Source organism: Cucurbita pepo, chromosome 6, assembly GCF_057944985.1.
Source record: "Cucurbita pepo subsp. pepo isolate OVF chromosome 6, ASM5794498v1, whole genome shotgun sequence".
Taxonomy (NCBI): Eukaryota; Viridiplantae; Streptophyta; class Magnoliopsida; order Cucurbitales; family Cucurbitaceae; genus Cucurbita; species Cucurbita pepo.
The window spans coordinates 6217657-6240593 of record NC_141803.1 but is presented as its reverse complement, the minus strand read 5'-3'; the positions used below and the strand labels follow the sequence as shown (position 1 = coordinate 6240593).

General features: G+C 36.8%; 4 protein-coding genes across 13 annotated transcripts; 1 reads left to right on the top strand and 3 right to left on the bottom strand.

Annotated features, from left to right (window-relative positions):
- Positions 1-1096: 1096 nt before the first annotated feature.
- On the bottom strand, positions 1097-4407 carry LOC111796511 (putative F-box protein At2g02030). The gene is made up of 2 exons (XM_023679164.2): positions 4220-4407; positions 1097-2561 (listed from the first exon to the last, which is right to left on the bottom strand). Exon 2 carries the CDS (start codon positions 2529-2531, stop codon positions 1311-1313), a length of 1221 nt encoding a protein of 406 aa, XP_023534932.1. The 5' UTR covers positions 2532-2561; positions 4220-4407; the 3' UTR covers positions 1097-1310.
- A 1554-nt stretch (positions 4408-5961) lies between these two features.
- On the bottom strand, positions 5962-9459 carry LOC111797034 (putative U6 snRNA-associated Sm-like protein LSm4). Of its 3 annotated transcripts, none has more exons than XM_023679900.2 (8): positions 9355-9459; positions 9124-9165; positions 8246-8344; positions 8070-8147; positions 7402-7441; positions 7053-7217; positions 6638-6704; positions 5962-6538 (listed from the first exon to the last, which is right to left on the bottom strand). In XM_023679900.2, exons 1-7 carry the CDS (start codon positions 9442-9444, stop codon positions 6682-6684), a joined length of 537 nt encoding a protein of 178 aa, XP_023535668.2. In that variant the 5' UTR covers positions 9445-9459; the 3' UTR covers positions 5962-6538; positions 6638-6681. The 3 variants fall into 3 exon arrangements, with proteins under 3 accessions (XP_023535668.2, XP_023535669.2, XP_023535667.2); XM_023679901.2 differs by having other exon boundaries at positions 5962-6160; XM_023679899.2 differs by having other exon boundaries at positions 5962-6704.
- A 606-nt stretch (positions 9460-10065) lies between these two features.
- On the bottom strand, positions 10066-15724 carry LOC111797033 (stromal 70 kDa heat shock-related protein, chloroplastic). Of its 8 annotated transcripts, none has more exons than XR_015421434.1 (8): positions 15041-15724; positions 13047-13299; positions 12888-12967; positions 12660-12802; positions 12478-12576; positions 11378-12385; positions 10841-11003; positions 10066-10722 (listed from the first exon to the last, which is right to left on the bottom strand). XR_015421434.1 is itself a non-coding variant. In XM_023679897.2 (7 exons), exons 1-6 carry the CDS (start codon positions 15515-15517, stop codon positions 11404-11406), a joined length of 2034 nt encoding a protein of 677 aa, XP_023535665.1. In that variant the 5' UTR covers positions 15518-15724; the 3' UTR covers positions 10066-10722; positions 11378-11403. The 8 variants fall into 8 exon arrangements, 5 of the variants coding, with proteins under 5 accessions (XP_023535665.1, XP_023535666.1, XP_086980892.1 ...); XR_015421435.1 differs by having other exon boundaries at positions 10066-10708; XR_015421436.1 differs by having other exon boundaries at positions 11382-12385.
- A 2596-nt stretch (positions 15725-18320) lies between these two features.
- On the top strand, positions 18321-22342 carry LOC111796973 (Acyl-CoA N-acyltransferases (NAT) superfamily protein). The gene is made up of 4 exons (XM_023679807.2): positions 18321-18725; positions 19723-19775; positions 21364-21534; positions 22093-22342. Exons 1-4 carry the CDS (start codon positions 18351-18353, stop codon positions 22304-22306), a joined length of 813 nt encoding a protein of 270 aa, XP_023535575.1. The 5' UTR covers positions 18321-18350; the 3' UTR covers positions 22307-22342.
- The last annotated feature ends 595 nt before the right edge of the window (positions 22343-22937 follow it).

Genomic DNA, 22937 nt, shown 5'->3' with positions numbered 1-22937 from the left:
ACCCAAATCGTACGGGTTGGAGCTAAAGAAATGCTCGAATTGTAACTTTGCAAGATATTGTAGCAGTATGGGTTAGACAGAAGTTAAAGTGTAAATGGCATCGTCTCGAATGTGATTGCTCTCGCAAGGTTTGACAAAAGATAGACACAAATTTGTTGCCCCATCCATCCATAAGGTTGAGTATCAAACTCAAATTACAAAGGGAAAAGCAAACAACTATAAACTGATGGAGGCACTAATAGATCATACCTATGTCGGATATTCTAGTCATGGTTGTTTATGACGTGTTGTCCATGACTGCATGTCCGTTCCAAACCCATTTTACTTGTTTTCATGATAGATAGGCATTTTGTGGAGTTGTTTACCATGTAGGTTAATCATGAATAATATGACAAGTGTCAAGTATGTATGTCTCATATGAACTCATGTCAAGAAGGGAGGTATGACTAAATTTATGAATATATGCTGGGACCTCATGTATTTTGTATGACACGTGCATCGGAATACCTCTCCGTTATATTTAAGTACGAACACATACCTTACGGTATCTATGTTCGTCATGATATTATGTAGGCCCTTTCCCTCCACGACGTCTAACAACGTGAGCCTGTGCTAGCCCAACGAGCTAAATCCAGGAGTATGTATAGGAGCCAGTCTGATGGGTCCATGACGTACACCACATCCAACCATGCCCAAACTAGAAAGTAGAACCCGAGGCCATGTCATGATCTTTTTTTAAAAAAATAAGTCACACCATGGTTGCTTGTGTTTGTATTCCCGACCATAACAATAGAGCTACTTACTAAGTAATAAAATACTACTACTTCTTTTCAAGTAAAGGTAAGACACCATATATGAATGCCGACGTTGCTATAAAGATCATGGAATCGAAGTTAGGGTAGTTGCATTTATATTTAAATTGTAGCTCATAGGTTAGATCAAGATATTTATGTTACTTTGAACTTATTGTTATTTCGTTTCCGTTATTTCACTGATGTTTACTTTTAATTGAAATAGATTTTATGAACATTTAAGTCATTAAATAAATTTTTTCACATATAATAAATATGTCATGCATGCAATACAAGGTAAAATATATATATAGAGTCGTTACATATATTATATAGTAACCGGTTAACCGGAGATTAGAAAAAATAGTTTTAAACTCAGCTCATACACAGAACCTACAATGTTGAGGTAGTACATATATACACAAATAACCATAAAGTAGCATATATGCTTAATCAGATTATATAATAAGTGACTATATTTCCTAAGATGCATCTTCAATACAAAGTGACCTGAGATTTCTAATTGCTACTCCAAGAGACCATGCTGTTGACATGGGGAAAAAGGCAACCCGACGACACACCGAGTCGGTTTTGATTCTTAACTTTAGTAATCGATCGCAATTCAAAGTCGTAGATGTAAAACAGACCATCTTTCGATCTGAAAACGAGGTCTCCTCTTATTCTAAAACTTAAAAGAGGAATCATATCCATTCTGCAACCTATATTGATGCTATGTTGCTTTATCCATACTTCCCCAGACAAGCTCTTCAAGATCCAAATGTCTGTGTGGGTCTCCTGATGAGTGACAAAGCTTAGAGAACAGCCAATTTCAACAATTCCATCATACATATTGCAACTATTTGGAAGCGGTATTGTTTGAAACTTTTCGGTCTCGATTTCCAACGATACAATACAATCGCTGTGATTAACTTGTGGGATCCAATGTAGAGCTCCTATGGCTTCAACAGGTCTAAACCCAAGCCAACCAAAGAGACCAAAAGAAGGTCCATCAACAGCTCTCCACTTTTTAGTCCCAATTATAAAGATCTCACAACTAATATACATCAATTCATCCCGAAACAAGTGAACGACTTTGTATTGGCCTAAAACATCGTCGTATGCAAATCCATACGATTCATCATGTGGTGAATTCAAAGTTCCAGGAGGAATAGAAGTCAGCTTCCTAGTCACTGGATTAGTAATTATTAGTCCCCCTTTCTTCAACTTGTTATCGAGCAATATCAAACCGCAGCACGTAGCTCGAATCCTTCCAAAGCAACTTAAGCTATACTCTCCTACATTGCTAAGTCCATCTTTAAATTCCAAAAAGTGAATGAAAGTCTTTGAGGTCGGATCCAAGTTATGGAACAGAGAGAGAGATTCATCAGACTGCATAAACTTTGATTCAATTGACAGGGTGTTTGATTTTCCAGAATGTGGGAAAACTTCGTTGTAACGAGTCTGTGTCGTGAAGATCAAAACCGACTCAGAACGACGGAGATGGGTTTCAACGAATATGGGGCTGCATATGACATTAAACCAGTGCTTACAAACAAACATTGATCTATGAAGTGAGTCAAGTGGGAGTCTGATGAGGATGTTTGAGACACAATCTTCATGAACATAAGGAATAAGAGACTCTTGTTGCTTCCTTTTTTCTTCCACAGTTCTAAACAATTCACTTTCTTTAGCTGATCTTGACATACTTGCAATTCTTTTACAACTTGGCTCCTCTATCATACCTAATACTGCTCACCGGACAAATGTGGCCTGAGAACAATGGAAAGATGAACTGATTTTTGAGTTCTCTGGTTCTTGTCAACAAGAATATAAACTCGAAACTGGCAATTTGGATTTCATTATCTTAAGACTCTGATCTTCAAAAAAAAACTTCTTTATCTGTGTAATTTATCTGTGTAATTTATACACCATGTTTCTAAAAGAACACGGAATTTGAAACATGTAATCGACTCTATAGCTTCTTCAATAAATGCTAGTTCTTGCACGGTTACGAAAGATTAAATATACCATATCCTACTGGTATAAGCTTTTGAGTTCAACAACGGTGTCAAAGTAGGATCCTAGGTCTGAAACACTTTAATATCATTTTTTTGCTCATGAATTAGAAACATGTAATCTTCTAAAAGAACAAGGAATTTGAAACATGTAATCGACTCTATAGCTTCTTCAATAAACACTAGTTCTTGCACGGTTACAAAAGACTAAATATACCATAACCTATCAGTATAAGTTTTTGAGTTCAACAACGGTATCAAAGTAGGGTCCTAGGTCCAAACCACTTTAATATTATTGTTTTGCTCATTAATTAGAGACATGTAATCGACTCTATAGTTTCTTCAATAAACGCTAGTTCTTACATGTTTACAAAAGATTAAATATACCATAACCTACTGGTATAAGCTTTTGAGTTCAACAATGGTATCAAAGTAGGGTCCTAGGCCCAAACCACTTTAATATCATTGTTTTGCTGATTAATTAGAAACATGTAATTGACTCTATAGCTTGTTCAATAAACGTTAGTTCTTGCATGGTTACAAAAGACTAAATATACCATAACCTATTGGTATAAGCTTTTGAGTTCAACAACAGTATCAAAGTAGAGTCCTAGGTCCGAACCACTTTAATATCATTTTCTTGCTCATTAATTAGAAACATGTAATCGACTCTATAGCTTCTTCAATAAACGTTAGTTCTTGCACGATTACAAAAGACTAAATATACCATAACCTATCGGCATAAGCTTTTGAGTTCAATAACAGTATCTAAGTAGGGTCCAAGGTCCGAACCACTTTAATATCATTTTTTTTGCTAATTAATTAGAAACATGTAGTCGACTCTATAGCTTCTTCAATAAACGCTAGTTCTTGCACATAACCTATCGGTATAAGCTTTTGAGTTCAATAACAGTATCTAACTAGGATCCTAGGCCCAAACCACTTGAATATCATTTTTTTGCTCATAAATTAGTATCAATAGTCACGAGTTGAATCTTATGCTAAAAATAAGTACAAAAACCAAAAGCACCATAATCTGTCCATTTGAGTATGGTGCTAATTTAACTATCAGTGAACAGGAAAGTCACACATTGAGCCTTGACTTACTCATCTCCAGTCCACTTAGTTCTAAACAGCAAAGAGAGAATCAAAACTTCTACAAATTACAGTAAATTTCGGAGCCATCACAAGACATTTTCTCAAGAACAACACAAGAACAGGGAATTGAAACACAAAAGAAACAATTAATCTCAGAATCCACCTCCGATCACACACAACAAAGAAGGCACGAAAAAGAAAATGCAAAAAGTAGAACAAATTCCACAGTCGGACGAAAAGAATTCAAAGATCAACAAAAAGGAAAAACAAGAAGAAGAAGAAGAACAAGAACAAAAGAAACGAGAGTATATTGACCTGAAACTTGAAAAGAAGAACAGAGGCGTCGGGGAGAGGCTCGGATGGCGACGATCGAGTGAGAAGAATGAGGTTGGATTCGTGGAAGATGTGATCAGGCGATAGAATATTGTAATGTTTAGGAATTGACTTGCAGTGACCCGAGTTATTTCGCGTGCTTCCCATTTCCAAAATATCTACAAATTAATGGGTTTAGGTTTCGAATTTAAATGAATCCTTAAATTTTCACAGAGAAAAATTGGGAGAAATCTCACGTTCTATTCAAGAATGAAATTGGCTATTATAGGATTAATATGGTATCAGAGTCATGCCCTAAACTTAGCCGCGTCACTCAAATATCGAACAAAAAATTGTGAGTTTCGAAGGTGTAGTCAAAAGTGACTAAAGTGTCGAACAAAGGGTGTGCTTTGTTTGAGGGCACCAGAGAAAGGAGTCGAACCTCAATTAAGGGGAGGACCTCAATTAAGGGGAGGCTATTCGAGAGCTCGAACCTCAATTAAGGGGAGGACCTCAATTAAGGGGAGGACCTCAATTAAGGGGAGGCTATTCGAGAGCTCCATAAGCTTCGGGGGAGGCTTATAGTGTACTTTGTTCGAGGAGAGGATTGTTGAGGATTATTGGGAGTGAGTCCCGCATTGGTTAATTTAGTGGAAGATCATCATGAGTTTATAAGTAAGGAATACTATTTCCATTGGAACAAGGCTTTTTGGGAAACTAAAAACAAAGTCATGAGAAATTATAAAGATATATTTGCTCTTTTGAAAGTTCCTAAGAAACCGTAAATATATTGTAAAGACTAAAGAGTATTTTTATTAATTTAGTTTAATAAGTTTTTTAAAAATTCTCTTCGTAAACTAAGGTTAAGAGTATTAATGAAACATTTAAAAGTTTAATAATATTTTTTTGAAGAGTATTATTAAAAAGTTTTCGAAGTTCGTATATACTTTTTGAATAATATATAAAATTCAAGAGTTTTATTTTAAGTTTAGCCTTATGCACGATTATTAGTGAGCCAACGTCTTTTAAATAATAATATGCCTATCTTTGGGAGTCAGCGTCTTTGTTGGCACACCGCCGAATATGTAAGATCTCACAATCCACCCCCTTAGGGGCCAATGCCATTGCTGTCATATCGCCCGATACCTAGCTCTGATACTATTTGCAACCGTCCAAGTCTTTTTGTTCTCTTTATATTTTCCCTTTCGAGTTTTCCCTCAAAATTTAAAATAGTGTCTACTAGGAAGACGTTTCCATACTTTTATAAGAAATGCTTCGTTCCTTTCTTCAACCCATGTAGAATCTCACAAAGAAACTTCAAAAAAGCGTCAAACATACTCGTTTGCCGCAACACAAGCATAAGAAAGAAATTAAAAACCAGCTTACAAATACTTAATTGTACTACCACCGTCGATCGTCGTAGAAGTAGAGATTCAAAAACTGAATCGACTTCTTCGAGTGCGGCCAAACATGAGTAAGTCAGAAGAGCAAAACCCCACCATGTTCATTACTGTACTCAACCATTTGGCCCTGAAACAGGAAATCTCGAGTTTTGCCAAAGATATTATCATTACTCTACCAAGAGGGAAAACTCGAAAGGGAAAACTCAAAGGAGACAATATCTACTGGCGGTGAACTTGGGCCGTTACAACTACCATTCCTGGTGAACTTGGGCCGTTACAACTACCATTCCTAAAGTCATTCAATAAATACATTCACTCAATTTAACCAAATCAGCCAATCAGTTCAAACGAATGTAACCAGTGATTGATTCATACTATTCTCAGAAAATCCATACATATTGTATCATGAACAAAGGCACAGTAGAGTTTGTGGGTTCTAGGAGCGTACCAATGGAGGCATCGTAGACTAGTTAGTCACGAGTCGATACGTTTGCCATAGTCGCCCACCGATACGTTTGCCATAGCCACCGGCATCATCACCCTTGAGTATGGCACATTTGGCACTGTTAGAAGTGTCTTAACAATGACATACATATCAGATAGATTTCATAGAGTCGAGGCATCTCAGATGAACAGAACCTCTATATCATAGATTATCTGATGATGATACTCCCAGAACTGATCAATCCTAGATTTTGAGCATTCATGATATCAACCATAAACACCTACTTAACAGGTGTTTAGAATTTGATCATAATACCTTTTCAAATATTCTGTGTACCTAAATTGATCACATATAGCCTCCCAACCCCTCTAAAACATCTCGAAAACACGAGACTACCTATATACCTATTCCCAAGACTACGAACCAATAAACCGAACTGTTCGTGTCGTGTACAACTTTGGCAGAGGGCTGGCGCTAAAATCACATAAATATTCACTTCAGAATGCAGACGAAGAGAAAATGCATAAAAAGGAAAACACATAGCCACTGACAAGAAAACTAAGCAGGGCTTACATAATGTAGTTAGTCCATCTCATCTGTTACCCGTGTCACTCCGATCATCCTCGGCCCCTGCCTCCAACTAAATTAAAATAAACGAACATGGCGTTATTTAGTGAATACGATGGCGCCGACATCGATAAGAGAGAATAAAAAGTCCATTTGATAACATAGTTTTTTTTGTCACAGTCAACTCGAAACCATAGCCAAATGTTAGAAAATCAAAAAACGTTAACGGTTTTAAGAACTCGTGTATTTTGTTTTAAAAAATTGGCCCAAGTGTTTCTAAAGGTGAAAAACTAAATGAAGAATACATGAACAGATAATGGATATAATTTTTACAGGTAACAAAAGAACCAAAACTGTTATCCAATGGGGACTGAAACAACAAATTTATGTTCGATAAATAATAAAAATTCAGTTTATTTACCTCTGTTGGCACCGAGTTTTCCACCGGAGCCACCCTTTCCACGGCCCCCAGAAGCAGCTTTAGCACCATCATCGAAGCCTCGCCCCATTCCTTTAGATGGTCTTCCACCGGGACCATCCTCACGCCCTCTTCCTCTTCCACGCCCTACACCTGGAGGTTTCCTATCTGAAAAGACAATGTCCAAGCATCGGTTTCCTTGATACTAACGCTCGAATTAGGCAAAACCAATGGCAAAAGAGAAATCGATCTTAGTCTTTACTGGCGTCGTTTATTCGACTCATTTGTTGTGTATGGAAAATCAAGAGTTCACTACATGAAAACATTATCAAATGTAAGCATAACAGCATACCTGTACGGCTTTTGGTTTCTTCCTGAACTTTATCAATAACCTGAGAAGCAATACAAAATTAGTGAAACAGAGAGCAAGAAACATTGCAACAGTTTGTATGAAAACTTAGTACGCATTTACTAAGCTGGTTAGGACAAGTAAAAGAAGGGAATGATAACTTTGCTTTAAAACGCGTCTGCTAGGGAGAGGTCTCCACACCCTTATAAAGAATGTTTCGTTCCTCTCTCAAACCGATGTGGGATCTCACTAATCCACCTCCCTTCGAGGCCCAGCGTCCTCATTGGTACTCGTTCCTCTCTTAAATCAACATGGGATCTCACAACCCACCTCCCTTTGGAGCCCAACGTCCTCGCTGGCACACCGCCCGGTGTCTAGTTTTGATACCATTTGTAACAGCCCAAGCCCACCGCTAGCAGATATTATCCTCTTTGGGCTTTCACTTCCGGGCTTCCCCTCAAGGTTTTAAAATGCGTTTACTGGGGAGAGGTTTCCACATCCTTATAAAGAATGTTTCGTTTGCCTCTCCAACCAAGGTGGGATCTCACAAGGAAGAACTAAATTTGAAGACATATGAGTGTTTTCGGTTATGCAAGCATATATATAAGGTCCACTGATGTATCAAAAGTTACAAGTAGACACTCGAGAAGAGAAACAGCTTGCATGAATACCTCATCTGGAACTCGCAAATACTTGATTGTATTACCACGAATATAACATTCAGGCATTCGCCAAAACCGGTCACCATCCTAACATTTGATAATTGAAAAACCAAGTTATTATCAATTCAAACTCCTAGAAAAAGAAATATAAACAAACGAAAATGTTAAAAGTTCATCGTGCATACTTTAGATGTACAGATGACTTCCCGAAGATGAATGTTCATCCACGTATCGCAGTTAACCAAATGGCCATTGTAAGTCTCACCATTTTTCAATTCCACCAACTGTTGCAATGCAGAAATTATATATCCTTAAATCAAGTTCATAACAAAAAGTCCTAAAATATAAGTTCAATAGCTCAGACCAAGCCCTTAACAATCATCCTGCATTGGCGTAGTAACATTTAACCATTAGATTCCTTATGACAAACTATCTGGATATCAAATGTTGAAAGCTTCTTGACAATCGTATGCGAGTCTATCTATTGACTTTAGTCTAGCTGCCTGTAATTGTTTGAGGCCTGGAGAAGCCCAAAGCAAAGCCATGAGAGTTCATGCTCAAAGTAGACAATATCATACCATTGTGGAGAGTCTTGATTCATAACATAGTATCAGAGGCATGCCCTTAACTTAGCCATGTCAATAAAATCCTCAAATGTCGAACAAATAAGTTGTGAGTTTCGAAGGTGTAATTAAAAGTGACTCAAGTGTCGAACAAAGGGTGTAATTTGTTCAAGGACACCAGAGAAGGAGTCGAGCCTCGATTAAGGGGAGACTATTCGAGGGGCTCCATAGGCCTGAGGGGAGGCTCTATAGTATACTTTGTTCGAGGGGAGGATTGTTGAGGATTGTTGGGAGGGAGTCCCACGTTGGCTAATTTAGAGAATGATCAAGTAATACATCTCCATTGGTACGAGGTCTTTTGGGGAAGCCGAAAGCAAAGCCATGAGAGCTTATGCTGAAAGTGGACAATATCATACCATTGTGGAGATCCGTGATTCCTAACAGTAAGCTCACCCGTATATTTACAATACAAAAACGAAGAGTTTGAAAGAAGCCCTTACCATGGGATGCCCTTGAGCAGTCTTTAGGAGAGAAAGGGGAAGCTGAAGTAAAAACAAAAATCGATTAGAGCGAACCCAAGAAGAGAAAAGAGCAAAGAAACAAGTAACGACGACGAATTTGAAGCAAATAGTTCAATTTATCCAAGGCATTGGATGAATCAACGCACCCTTAGGTTACACTACCAGCAAAATTTAACAACAGGACCAAATAAGAACACGAGGGGAACATACCATCTTTAAGGACACGAAGCAGAATCTAGAAGCGAAAACCAATCTGTCGGGAAAAAAAACCAAAAGAATTTCAAGTTTCCAGAGGATCATACATTTGGATGAACAGATTCATGAAAAGAAACATTGATTCGCAGACTAATGAAAAAATCAAGAGAGAAAAGGGAGTCACTAACCTTCGAAGCTCTCGATCCGAAAGAGAATCAAGTTCTTGTGTAAAGTAGGAATTTCTTTTCGAATGAATTCAAAAGCGGTCGCAATGAGTGTCCTGATGCCACCAACAATATTTACCGTCTCACAAGAACACACCCGAACCAGTTCGATATCGAAAAAAATTCGAGTTTCGACCAATTCGATCGGCAAATCCTAGGGTTTCGTTTCATTTTTTCTTTTTCTTTAATCCCATTTTAAAATTTTCAATTTTTTTAAAGATCAAGGTTTTGGGGGAGAAATTTAAAATTTTAGAGATATCCAATTATCCCGGAAGAATCTCCGTTCATAATAGGTATATAGATGAAAGTAGACAGAGATTTCTCTCCGTTAGATAAACAGATACGAGACGCGATTCTATTCCCTGTTTCCGCTCCATTCCTGTCATCACTCCGTTCCTGCTTCTTATATATATTACACTTCCATCATTTTCAGCCTAATGAGTTATCATTTGATTTCCGCTCATTATAGCTTATTGTCATTTACCTATTACAACATTGAAGGGAGAGAACCGTGCATCGTTCAACACACTATATAAAGATAGACAGGTGTCATGATGTTGTTCAACACACCATCGTTCAACACATCACATCGTTCAACACACCATATTGTCACTTACCTATTACAACATGAGTTATCAAGATAGACAAGTGTCATGATGCAACGGGAGAGAACAGTGCATCGTTCAACACACCATATAAAGTATGCGTTAATGCCAAGATGAAGAATAAACAAGATGGAGAAAAGATAGGCTTGATAAAGGGTCCATTGGAATTCTAGAAGGAGTTTGGGCATGTGGCTCTGGAGTTAAGTGTGTCCATATGAAATATGAATGCTCACCAAATTTGGTATTGATCGGACACTGGACCAACACTCCATGAGTCTGTATGTTCGTTTGCCAAAATCATGTTTACTCATACCATACCAAAATGCCTCAAAATGCACCTTCGAGAGGCATGGTGTTAGCTCTCCACCACCCATTGCCCATGTGGTCTAAGCAAGCTACTCTATGACAAATGTTTTAAAATGTGGGCGAGTACCGCAAGACGAGCATATCAAACATCTTTCTTTGAAATGGGTCAGCGTCATATGGCATGGTGCGTTAACATTGCGCCCCAGCCCATGTGTCGTCGGTTGGTATATGCACCTGCAGTATAAAGTCTATAAATAACTTAGCATAGACACGGGAGAATTCATGCTTCAATGAGAACCTAGATGAATGGATGTGCAAGAGATCTCTAATGAGATGAGCAACAAATGGATCAATTTCAATAGATACATTCAAGCAAACCAAGATGGTTGAGCTGTCCCAAGACATGGATAACATCACGAGGCATGAGTCTTATTGTTGGAAACCAAGATGTTGACTAAAATGCGCGTAGAGGCAATATTGAGCTGACTTATTTGGTCTAGTATAGAGACAAAGTCGGCTAGAGTTAAACCTGCAATGTTCAATGAGTGAAAAACCCCATCTAAAGTTAAATTCGAGTTTCCCTAAAATTAATCATGAGCGTATCAAGATCATAACACCGCACAAGACATATCCACATTTCGTCCTTTCATAATCTAATTGAAAGTCTTGATTGTTCAGTATCATATAATATCGAAGCTCGTGATTAAATAACTATACTCGAACTAGTATGTTAGTTGTAATGATTTGTACAATTTAACTTCTTGGGCATCTTTGTTTCCATTTCCACAAGCAAAGGCATAGAAATTAAGATTTATACATCATATAAACTCTAAACTATAATATGCACACAATATATTCTAAACCAAGCAATTCAAAATCGATATAAAGCTGTTGTACTCATACCTACATCTTCTATCTACTGCACGAAGTCACTCGCTATCCACGAAATCTGCGTCGATGACATCGCCATCAGCTTCTCCAGCTGATCTCGATGAAGCAGACTGAGTTCCCGACGCAGTCCTGTCGCTGGAGGCTGCTCCTTGGCTGTAGAGGGACTGCCCCATCTGCATTACTTCTTGATTCAATGCAGCCATGGAGTTCTTGATTGTTTCGGTTGACCCATTGGCGATGGCGTCCTTAAGAACGTTGAGCTTAGCCTCAACGGTCTCTCGAACGGATTGGGGAATCTTGTCTCCGAGTTCCTTTAGCTGTTTTTCAGTTTGGTACACAGCAGAATCTGCTTGGTTCTTTGTGTCTATGGCATCCCTTTTCTCTTTATCTTCCTTTGCGAACTTCTCTGCTTCTTTAACCATTCTATCCACCTCGTCACTTGGTAGAGTACTAGCGCCAGTGATTGTGATGTCCTGCTTCTTCCCAGTTCCCTTGTCAATGGCGGTGACGGAGAGAATACCGTTAGCGTCGATGTCGAATTTCACTTCGATCTGAGGAACGCCACGGGGTGCGGGTGGGATACCGTCGAGGAGTATTCGTCCGAGAGACTTATTGTCCCGAACAAACTCTCGTTCGCCTTGACATACATTAATCTCAACACTTGTTTGTCCATCTGCTGCTGTTGAAAACACCTCGGATTTGGATGTCGGTAACGTCGTGTTCCTTGGAATGATTTTGGTCATTACTCCGCCCAAAGTTTCCAAACCGAGAGAGAGCGGCGTGACGTCTAAGAGAACAATGTTACTGACATCTCCAGCTAAAACACCAGCCTGAACTGCAGCCCCGAGCGCAACCACTTCATCGGGATTTACTGTCATGTTTGGTTCTTTCCCTGTCATTTTCTTAACAAGCTCTTGAACTGCTGGGATACGAGTCGAGCCCCCGACGAGGATGACTTCATCTATATCTTTGAACGACAACTTCGCATCCTTCAGAGCCGTTTCAACTGGCGATCGCAGCCTTAATAGACAGCATCCAGAGTAAAAAAATGAATTCAAATTCATGGACATAGAAGCAAAAGAAGGAAATCGGCCTGTCGAAGCAAACCTTACCTATCTAGCAAGTCTGAACACAACTCTTCAAACTTCACCCTAGTAAGTGTAGTATCGATATGTTTCGGACCGTCCCGGGTCGCAGTGATAAATGGCAAACTGAAACACGAGGCTTATTCAGAAAACACGATAAATAAATCGATCAACCGATCAAGAGGTGAAAGGAGACACAGTTGTTGTACCTAATATTGGTCTGTGTTAAAGATGATAGCTCAATCTTCGCCTTCTCGGCCGTTTCTGTTAGACGTTGCAGCGCTTGTTTGTCTTTCAAGAGATCGATTCCTTCGTCGCTCTTAAAGCTCTCGGCAAGCCAATCGACAATCCTCTGAATAGAACAGTAAGCAAATCAAAGATGTTATAGTGTGTAGATAAAAGAACACAAAGAAGATAAAGGAATACGAGCAACCAACCTTGTCAAAATCATCACCACCCAAATGGGTATCACCTGAAGTAGAAAGAACCTCGAACACGCCATCTCCAACCTCAAGAACTAAGGAGAAACAACATTTGTCAATTCAAACAGTCAAGAACATCAAGAAAGACATAACCGACGCAGAGTTGTCGTATACCTGAGACGTCAAACGTTCCACCACCGAGGTCGAAAACAAGAATGGTCTCATTGGTTTTCTTGTCAAAGCCATAAGCAAGGGAAGCAGCAGTTGGTTCGTTGATGATGCGAAGAACTTCGAGACCGGCAATGCGACCAGCGTCTTTCGTCGCTGTCCTTTGCGAGTCATTGAAATATGCTGGGACTGTGACTACAGCTTTTCCTACTTGATCATTCAAGAACTTTGATGCATCATCCACCAGCTTTCTTAAAACCTATACGAACGAACAAAACTATAAGTTTGTAACAGAGTCAGAATTGAAACGATCATATTTGGTTAATGGTATTAGCAGCAGAGATTAAAGCTTATCCTTCAGTTTTTATTTAATCTCCTAAATTTTGATATTTTACAGTTCTATACCAAATTTTTACTGTTGTAAATTTTTTTTATAATTAATTTTAGGTAATTTATTTTTAAAAAATTAATTAATAGACATTTACACAAATATCAAATGGAAGTAATTAGTGAAAAATCAAAGATAAAAGTGTAAATTTTGATAACTAGAGACCAATAGAAAATAAAACTCAAATTTATCGGTAAAAATGTAATATTTTGAAACTTACAAACCAAATGAAAATTAAATTTAAAACCCAAAATATGGAAAAAAAAAAAAAAAAAAAAAAAAAAAAGGTAGATCCTGATATCTAGGGGCCAAATAAAAATAAAACTCAAAATTATGGGTAAAAAGACAATATTTTAAATTTACAGACCAAATGTAAGTTAAACTCAAAACCAAAGGTAAAATGATAAAATGATAAAAGTAAAAGAGAAAATCTTGATACCTCGATATTAAATAGAAATAACATTAAAGATTACGAGTAAAAATAGGGATTAAATAGAAATAACATTAAAAATTACGAGTAAAAATAGGGATTAAATAGAAATAACATTAAAAATTACGAGTAAAAATAGGGATTAAATAGAAATAACATTAAAAATTACGAGTAAAAATAGGGATTAAATAGAAATAACATTAAAAATTACGAGTAAAAATAGAGATTAAATAGAAATAAGATTAAAAATTAGGTGTAAATTAGGGATTAAATAGAAATAACATTAAAAATTATATTATTTTAAAATTAAGCAAAATAAATGATGAAAATGTAAATATTGATATCTAAGAATCAAACAGAAATAAAACTAAAAAATGATGGGTAAAAATATAATATTCTAAAATTAAGAGACCAAATATAAATTAAACTCAAAAAGTGAGATATGAAATAAATAACAAAAGTGTAAATCTTCATCTCGACCTAAATTGAAACAAAATTATGGATAAAATTATAATATTTGAAACCTTTTAAGGACCCGATGTAAATTAAACAAAAAACTCAAGATTCTGTAAACATTCATTGACATATTTGAATCTAGGTTATTAGATTAACACGACTCTTCACAGTTGTATGATATTGTCCACTTTGAACATATTGTCCACTTTGAGCATAATCTTTACTGGTTTTACTTTGGGCTTCCTCAAAAGGTCTCGTACAAATAGAGAGAGTATTCCTTATTATAAAACCTCCCCTTGAACAAAGTACGCCTCTCCTTAATCGAGCTCAACTTCTTTGGAGTCTTAGTCATTTTTTACCGTACCTCGAAACTTGACTCTTTTTCTTTTGGAGTTCGACATTTGAGAATTTCCTAATCTATTGGCACGACTAAGTTTAGAACATGACTCTTATACCATGTTAAATGAACACACGACTCTCTAAATTGTATGATATTATCCACCTTGAGTATAAATTCTAATAACTTTGCTTTGAGCTTCCCAGAAGGCCTTATACCAATAGAGATAGTATTCTTTGATTATAAACTCAGTATCATTATGATCCTTCCCTCCCTCAATTAGCCGAGGTTAAACTTTCATCCTCTAAAGTAGATCACATCACAGGTAGAGTATTGTATCAATTATCCGGCAGATTCCAAACAGCTTTAAGGAGAGAAATGGAGAATACCTGAGCGGAAATCTCCTCAGCGGCAAATTGCTTGCCGACGGCAGGGCAATCGAGCTTCACATTCCCATTCTCATCGGCGATAACCTTGTAAGAGACTTGCTTAGCCTCCTCATCCACCTCCGCCATCTTCCTTCCAATGAATCTCTTCACAGAGAAGAAAGTATTCTCCGGATTAACCACCGCCTGTCGCTTCGCCAACTGACCGACAAGCCGATCGCCAGTCTTCGTGTACGCCACAACCGACGGCGTCGTCCTCTGTCCCTCCGCGTTCGTCACGATCGTCGGTTGCCCTCCCTCCATCGCCGCGACCGCCGAGTTCGTCGTTCCTAGGTCGATTCCAACGACCTTCTCGCACCGGATTACAGCGGGCGCTATACGTCGCCGTCTCCGATTCCAGGATTTGTTGGAATCCGGAAACCGGAGATTGGAGGTTCGGAAAATGTGGAGCTGCGATGCTACTGCGGAACTGAAAGCCATTGGCGAGTGATTTGTGAGGAAGAAGAAGAAGTTGTGGAGAATGAATCTGCGAGAAAATGGTGAGAAGGTGGAAATTATAGAGGGAAATGGCGGAGAATGTGAGAGATTGATGGGGAAGAACTTGGGGTGTTCGAGAAGAATCGAAGGGTTTCGAAGAAGAATTTGGAAGGGCCATTTGGGGATTTTTCTGTTGGGTTCCAGAGAGTTTCGGATTTGGAACGGGAAGAATCATTTCAAAAATACTTATTTTTATATTATTTCAAAAAAAATTCAAAAAATTATTACTATATTAATATAAATTTGAACATGACTATCTGCAATGATATGATATTTCTATGAACATTCCCTAAATTTTCCTAAATTAGCGGATGTGAGACTTTCATCATCGAACACCTCCCCTTAATCGAGTCTCGACTCTTTTGGAGTCTTAGTCATTTTTTACGCCAACCCTTAATCGAGTCTCGACTCTTTTGGAGTCTTAGTCATTTTTTACGCCAACCCTTAATCGAGTCTCGACTCTTTTGGAGTCTTAGTCATTTTTTACGCCTCCCCTTAATCGAGTCTCGACTCTTTTGGAGTTTTAGTCATTTTTTACGCCTCCCCTTAATCGGGTCTCGACTCTTTTGGAGTTTTAGTCATTTTTTACGCCTCTCCTTAATCGGGTCTCGACTTTTTTGGAGTTTTAGTCATTTTTTACTATGCCTTCGAAAAGAGCCTCCCTTTAATCGAGGCTTGACTCCTTTGGAATCTTAGTCATTTTTTACTATGCCTTCGAGAAGTGCCTCCCCTTAATCGAGCCTCGACTCCTTTGGAGTCTTAGTCATTTTTTACTATGCCTTCGAGAAGGGTTGACTTCTTTTTTCTTTCGAAGTCCTTTGTTCGACATTTGAGGATTTACCAATCTATTGGCACGACTAAGTTTAGGGCATGACTCTGATACCATGTTAGTTGAACACGACTCTCCATAATGGTATGATATATTTTTTTTTTTAATAATTGAAATTTGGAATGAATAGAATATTTAGAGTCGAAGAAAATGAAAAGAAAATTATAAATTTTTAATGTAAAAAATAGAAAGAACGATTTTATTGTAAATGTAGAAAAAAAAAACATGAATTTGAATGCATGCATTAAATTTATTTAGAGTTATTAGAGCGGGATCTAATTTTTGGAGAATATGGGTTGATATGATTTTGGGAGAATGTAACGACTCCTATGTCTTCCCTTTGAAGCGGACAAATCTATTAACAAAAACATGCAAGAGAGACCTCAAAAGAGACAATCCCACGAGAAGGATGCGACAAAAGACATAATATGCCCTCGGGGGTCGACATAACATCCTTCAGACGAGGATGACTAGTTAAACCCTACATTTGGCGGATTTCACCCCGAGGGAAAGTAAAACCCGGATTACCTTGTTGATCAAATATTTCAAGAAGCAAGATGGATCATGTTAAACGTGAATGATTCTAAATATGCAACCTGAACTACATAGAATTACAAAAAAAAACTTAGTCATTGACGAAAGAAAGCACGAGTACTCTTTTTACTACATTCACCCTCCACAAGAAGGCTCGTTGATCACTTTTCAATGGGTGAAAGCCAAAAATGAGGAAGAATCCTCCTTCACCCTAGCACCCCTGTCAAACCGAGCTAGCTACACTGTAACATCTAGGTCATGTGCGTCATGTGTGTAGCTCATAGGCTACTAAAGACAACATCTAGGTCAATTAGCTCACTCGAGCTTATTAAGGGTTGTAAGGTACATCAAATCTTAGGGTCGTCATAGCCTACCCTTATCTAGCTCGTCCCAACTCATCATTCGAGACGTCAATTCACAACTTTAAATACTAAATTCAAGTAATTTATATCTCAATACGTGATTAGAGTTTATTCAACTCAAGTCCTAGTCGAATCCGGTAAGTGATTCTTAAGAAAAAGTTTGAATGGTTACTTACAAGGTTTGAAAAGTTTGTAAGCTCGATTTTCTCCTTTTTCTCTACCTCAAATTGCACAAAATTTCTCAATCGATCCTAAATTAAGTTAAAAAGTAGCTCAAAACACTACAGAAATCTCATGAATCCGAAGTTGAAGGCTCTGCAGAAGAGTAGGTCGGTTTCGATAGACATGTCCAAGCAAGCCAAAACGGTCGAGCTGTCTCAAGACACGAGACAACATAACAATGCATGGATCAGTCAATAGGAACTAAGATAATGATAAGATACGACATGGCATTATGAGAGATCTTAACCTAGCATAGAGGCAAGTCAACTAGAGTTACAGATGATTGAAGATGCATGCACAGACAAGTTTGGATTTTGCAGGAGTTGTGTTCAGTTGACAAACGAGAATCTCGCTTAAGGTTCGACGAAACCACGAAAACAGCCTGAATGAGGCATAAATTCCCCTTAAGGCTTGTCATGAACGTTTTCAACCATCACACAGTTGAAAATGCACAACCGTAACATCGAATACCCTACGACAACCAAGTCACATAAATTTAAAAGTATTTTTTATATTTTTAAAAGTTGAAAAGTATTAATAAAACTAAATTCAAAAATAAAAATTAAAAATTTATAAACGAAAAGAAATAATAAACATTGTAATTTCCACGTGGATGGTTGAGTGTACGGCTACCAACAACCAACAAATCTCAGCCACTGAAAAATCCAAAACCTTATCTCCATTTTCCCAATGCATCACCTCAAAATAAATAAATAAATAAATTTAAAAATAATAAAATAAATAAATAAAAATTAAAATAAAAGCTCCCAAAATCCGCGGCTATTGACGGCGGTTTCAACGACGACGACGCCCTAGCCCCCTTCCAACAATGGTCCATTTGCTCCCAAATCCGCTCCGAGTTTCATCGCACCTCCGCCAAGATCCGCCGCGCACGGCGGTCCGGACAAGAGCGAAGTCCAGCACCGGCCGCTACGAGATCTTGAGGAATGGAGGAATTAAGGTGAGATTGGCGGTGGTTGTGCGGTGTAGCAGTGATTATTCGAGTCCGATCACGGCGGCGATCGGAACATCGGAAGAAATTGAAATTAGCGACGAGAATGCGTATTTGGCGACGGAATTTGGATGGAAGGTGAGGAAATTGATCGAAGAAGAAGATGATTTGAGAACGGTTGCGAGGATTCAAGCCGAAGCGTTCCATGAACCTGTTCTTCTTTTCAACCATTTTTTCTTCCAGTTCTTCCAGGTTTTTCCCCCTTTCTCTCTATTTATTTATTAAAATTTCTGTTAATTTTTTTTAATCAATTACCTACAAAAATTAAAATTAAAATTCGATAATAAGAATATATATTTTAATTTTAATTTTAATTAATTTTTTTTTATTTTTTATTTTTTATTTTTTATATTTTAGGGTCGTTGCATTAAAAGTTCTTAATTAATTAAGTCTATGCGTTGAAAATGTTGTTAATATTCGATAATAAGAAAAATGGGCTTTGATATAATAAATATTTAGCAAAATAATAATTTAATTATCTTTTTTTTGTTATATTTTATTTTATTTTTTAATATTTCTGAAAAAAATAATTTGGATAGAGGTGCTTGCGGGCTAGATTGGGTTTAGTCTGACTAAACCTAATTATTGGGATTAGTCTGACTAAAATAATAATTATTACATAAGAATTGAATCATAATTTTTTTGAGTGGGTGAGTCGTTTATTTAAATTTTTATTTTTAATAAAAATAAAAAATTAGTTTATAAAATATTTACGGCTCAATTTGAATATATAATTTAAAAAATTACTTCTAAAATATAAAAATTATTTTTAAAGGTAGTTGGAGACTAAATAATTTAAAAATAAAGTAAATTTTTTAGACCCAAATAATAATTATTAAATAAGAATTGAATTATATTTTTTTTAGTGGGGAGTGGTTTATTCAAATTTTTTATTTTTAATAAATATAAAATTTTAATTTCCAAAATATTTACATATATAGTTTAAAAAATTACCTCTAAAAAGTAAAAATTATTTTTAAGGGTTATTGGAGACTAAATAATTTTAAAAATAATTATTTATTTTAGTGTAAAAGGGAAAACTGGTTGGTTTTATTTATTTTATTTTTAATTTTAACGTTAAAAGGAAATGTAATTTGTTAATTAAATAATTTTAAAAAATAATTATTTATTTTATTGTCGAATAATTAAAAAAAAAATCACATTGAAAATAAATGCAGTTTTGTTACAGGCAGAAGTGCTTTCCGCGTTGATTTACCGATTGAAAAGTTACCCACGAGACAGGTACGCTTTTTGTTTATAATAATTCAATTACCTAAGTAATTATGTATGATTAATGTTAGACGAACACCCACAATGGTATGATATTGTCTCCTTATAAACCCATGATCATTCCCTAAATTAGCCGATGTGGGACTTCCATCCTCCAACACCTCCCCTCAGTATTCCACTCATCCTCCAACACCTCCCCTCAGTATTCCACTCATCCTCCAACACCTCCCCTCAGTATTCCACTCATCCTCCAACACCTCCCCTCAGTATTCCACTCATCCTCCAACACCTCCCCTCAGTATTCCACTCATCCTCCAACACCTCCCCTCAGTATTCCACTCATCCTCCAACACCTCCCCTCAGTATTCCACTCATCCTCCAACACCTCCCCTCAGTATTCCACTCATCCTCCAACACCTCCCCTCAGTATTCCACTCATCCTCCAACACCTCCCCTCAGTATTCCACTCACTTATAAACCCATGATCATTCCCTAAATTAGCCGATGTGGGACTTCCATCTTCCAACACCTCCCCTCAATCGAGGATCGCCTCCTGGGACTTCCATCTTCCAACACCTCCCCTCAATCGAGGATCGCCTCCTTTGGAGTCTTAGTCATTTTTGACTGCCTTCGAGGAGGCTTGACTCATTTTCTTATACCATGTTAGACGAACACGACTCTCCACAATGGTATAATATTGTCCACTTTGAGCATAAGCTCTCGTGGCTTTGATTTGGGCTTCCCCAAAAAGCCTCATTCCAATGGAGTTAGTATTCCTCACTTATAAACCCACGATCATTCCCTAAATTAGCCGATGTGGGACTTCCATCCTCCAACAATTAATAGACTTATAACACGAATGAATAAAATAAGGTCTCGAGAGTTTTCAGTGAAAATTTTAGGAAATTTTTTAAGGTAAAGTAGGTTTAACTTTGGAGTACCGATGATTGAGCCACCGAAAAGGAAAGTGTAACTTGTTGATATATATATAGTAACTTTTAGTTCTCTTAAGCTTTTCTTAGTCATATCGCTCTCATTCAGATGTGGTTTAGGTTTATTCACATATCTCTCATTTACTTATGTGTCACGTGCCCAGTGTCACAATCATACTCTTGTAGCAGTTGGATAGCGATTGTGCGACACTTGTTCTAACTCGACGAACAAACCGACTGTATAGAAGTTGGACTTTGCGGACAATCTTAACATATGATTGATGTTATAAGCTAAAAACGAACAAGTAATAACTGCAACTCTTATAGCATATAACTTAAGTAGAAACAATTGACAACTAGTCACATTCTCCTATAGTACATTTTGGAGCATTTTAGCTCTAGTATGTATAGACATGATTTTGATGATTGGTCATACACATTGGTATTGATACAACAAGAATAGTAAAGACCTATCTAACATGAAAAGTAGAAGAGGTTTGGAACAAACATGTGGTCATAAACAACACGCCTTGGACGAGTATGATCGTGACACACAACAACTTTCACCTGGGTTTCTCTCGATACTATATCTTATCGAGAGAGGTACCGCTCATTTGTAACGACCATGTCCCGAAATTGACGGAATAAATTTTGGTCGATATGAACAGGTATGCTTGTTTGGTTGCAGAGCCAGAAAGTGAAAGGTGTAAAGATGAGTACAACTTTGTGGGAGTGGTGGACGTGACGGTGGCCGGAGATTTGAAAGTCAGGCGCCTCCTTCCCGCCGGCGTCAAAGAGTATCTCTTTGTAACTGGAATCGCCGTCGACCAAACTGCAAGGTTTGCATATTTCATTTATTTATTTATTTTAATTAATTTTATTTTTAATAGGTCCTTCGACTTTAAAAATTTACGCAACGAGTCCTATTTTTAATTCTATATATATTATTGGTCAAATTTTATTTTCAATAAATCTATTTTTTAATATGAAAAAAATTAATATTATTGAAACTTTAAATAAAATATAAAGTTTAAATTGAAATATTTAAACTATAGGTCTAAATTAAAATTATTTATCTAATATTACAAATTTTAATCCAAAATTATAAATAGTAATTTTTTGGGTTAAATTTAAATGATTATTATAAATTATGGTTTACTAAATTAATAAAAATATTCTTAAACTTTACATTTTTCTTAAAAAAAATACTCTTAAACTTTTTAAAATTCCAATAATACCCTTAATCGATGGATGAAAATCATTTAATATTTTATTTTAAAAATATTCTTTTAACTTTCAAAATGGTTTAAAAAATATGTTTAGTTTTCAAAAATAATTTTTTAAAAATAAATTAATAACGGATTTATTTATTTTATTTTATTTATTTATTATTATAGAAGGCGCAAAGTAGCAACGGCACTATTGAAAGGGTGTGACATGTTAGCAAAGGTTTGGGGATTCAAGTTTTTGGCGTTAAGTGCATACGAAGATGACTATGGGGCTCGTAATTTGTATAGTAAAGCTGGGTATCAGGTTTTGTATGTTGACCCTCTTTGGAAATCTTCTTGGATTGGACGAAAACGTTGTGTTACTATGGTTAAGCAACTTTAGCGATATCAATCTGAGCATAATTTATTAGATACGACACTAACATCTCGAACGTTAATGGTTTGCAGGGGCCCGAAAAATCCGTTCAAACTAATCCTTCTCGTATAGTTCGAGTTGAGTTATGAACTTGGTTAGGTTTTGGGTCAACTAATCAAAAGTGGTCTCGATTTGGTTGGTTTATGAATTCCCCGTTGAAATAAATTAACCTGAATTGTTGTTAATTTTAAAATATATGTTTTTACTTACGATATACCATCCAGATTGTTAGCTCTTGTTCATAGTTTTTGCTACAGATGATACACGAGGTGGTTATTCCTTCTAATGACCGGCCTATCGATGATTCTTTTGTTCGAGATGAAGCAGCAGACATTGGTATGTAGAACCTATAAAAAAGATATGGTTGTGGTGTGAAGTACTCTTGTGCACCTATGGCACCGGATTGAACAAGGTTTACAGAGAAAGTCGAGATGATTAAAAAAATATGTTTCAACTCAACTCAACTCAACCCACGAATAAAAAATTTACAACTCGAACAATAGTGTTAGGTTTAAAAAATATCCCTGCTCAAAACTCAATCCGTGAACATCTGTACTAGTTTAATGTTACATGATGTATAGGAGTAGAAGGAAAAAAA

Coding starts and splice junctions, on each gene's coding strand:
- LOC111796511 (XM_023679164.2), bottom strand. CDS start 2,531: ATGATAGAGGAGCCAAGTTGTAAAAGAATTGCAAGTATGTCAAGATCA.
- LOC111797034 (XM_023679899.2), bottom strand. CDS start 9,444: ATGATCCTCTGGAAACTTGAAATTCTTTTGGTTTTTTTTCCCGACAGA. Junction 7,442..8,069: donor ATTTGCGAGTTCCAGATGAG/GTATTCATGCAA, acceptor ATTGCTTCTCAG/GTTATTGATAAAGTTCAGGA. Junction 7,218..7,401: donor AGAAACCAAAAGCCGTACAG/GTATGCTGTTAT, acceptor TTGTCTTTTCAG/ATAGGAAACCTCCAGGTGTA.
- LOC111797033 (XM_023679897.2), bottom strand. CDS start 15,517: ATGGCTTTCAGTTCCGCAGTAGCATCGCAGCTCCACATTTTCCGAACC. Junction 12,803..12,887: donor GTGGTGATGATTTTGACAAG/GTTGGTTGCTCG, acceptor TGTTCTATTCAG/AGGATTGTCGATTGGCTTGC. Junction 12,577..12,659: donor TTAACACAGACCAATATTAG/GTACAACAACTG, acceptor CTCGTGTTTCAG/TTTGCCATTTATCACTGCGA.
- LOC111796973 (XM_023679807.2), top strand. CDS start 18,351: ATGGTCCATTTGCTCCCAAATCCGCTCCGAGTTTCATCGCACCTCCGC. Junction 18,726..19,722: donor TTTTCTTCCAGTTCTTCCAG/GTTTTTCCCCCT, acceptor GTTTTGTTACAG/GCAGAAGTGCTTTCCGCGTT. Junction 21,535..22,092: donor GCCGTCGACCAAACTGCAAG/GTTTGCATATTT, acceptor TTATTATTATAG/AAGGCGCAAAGTAGCAACGG.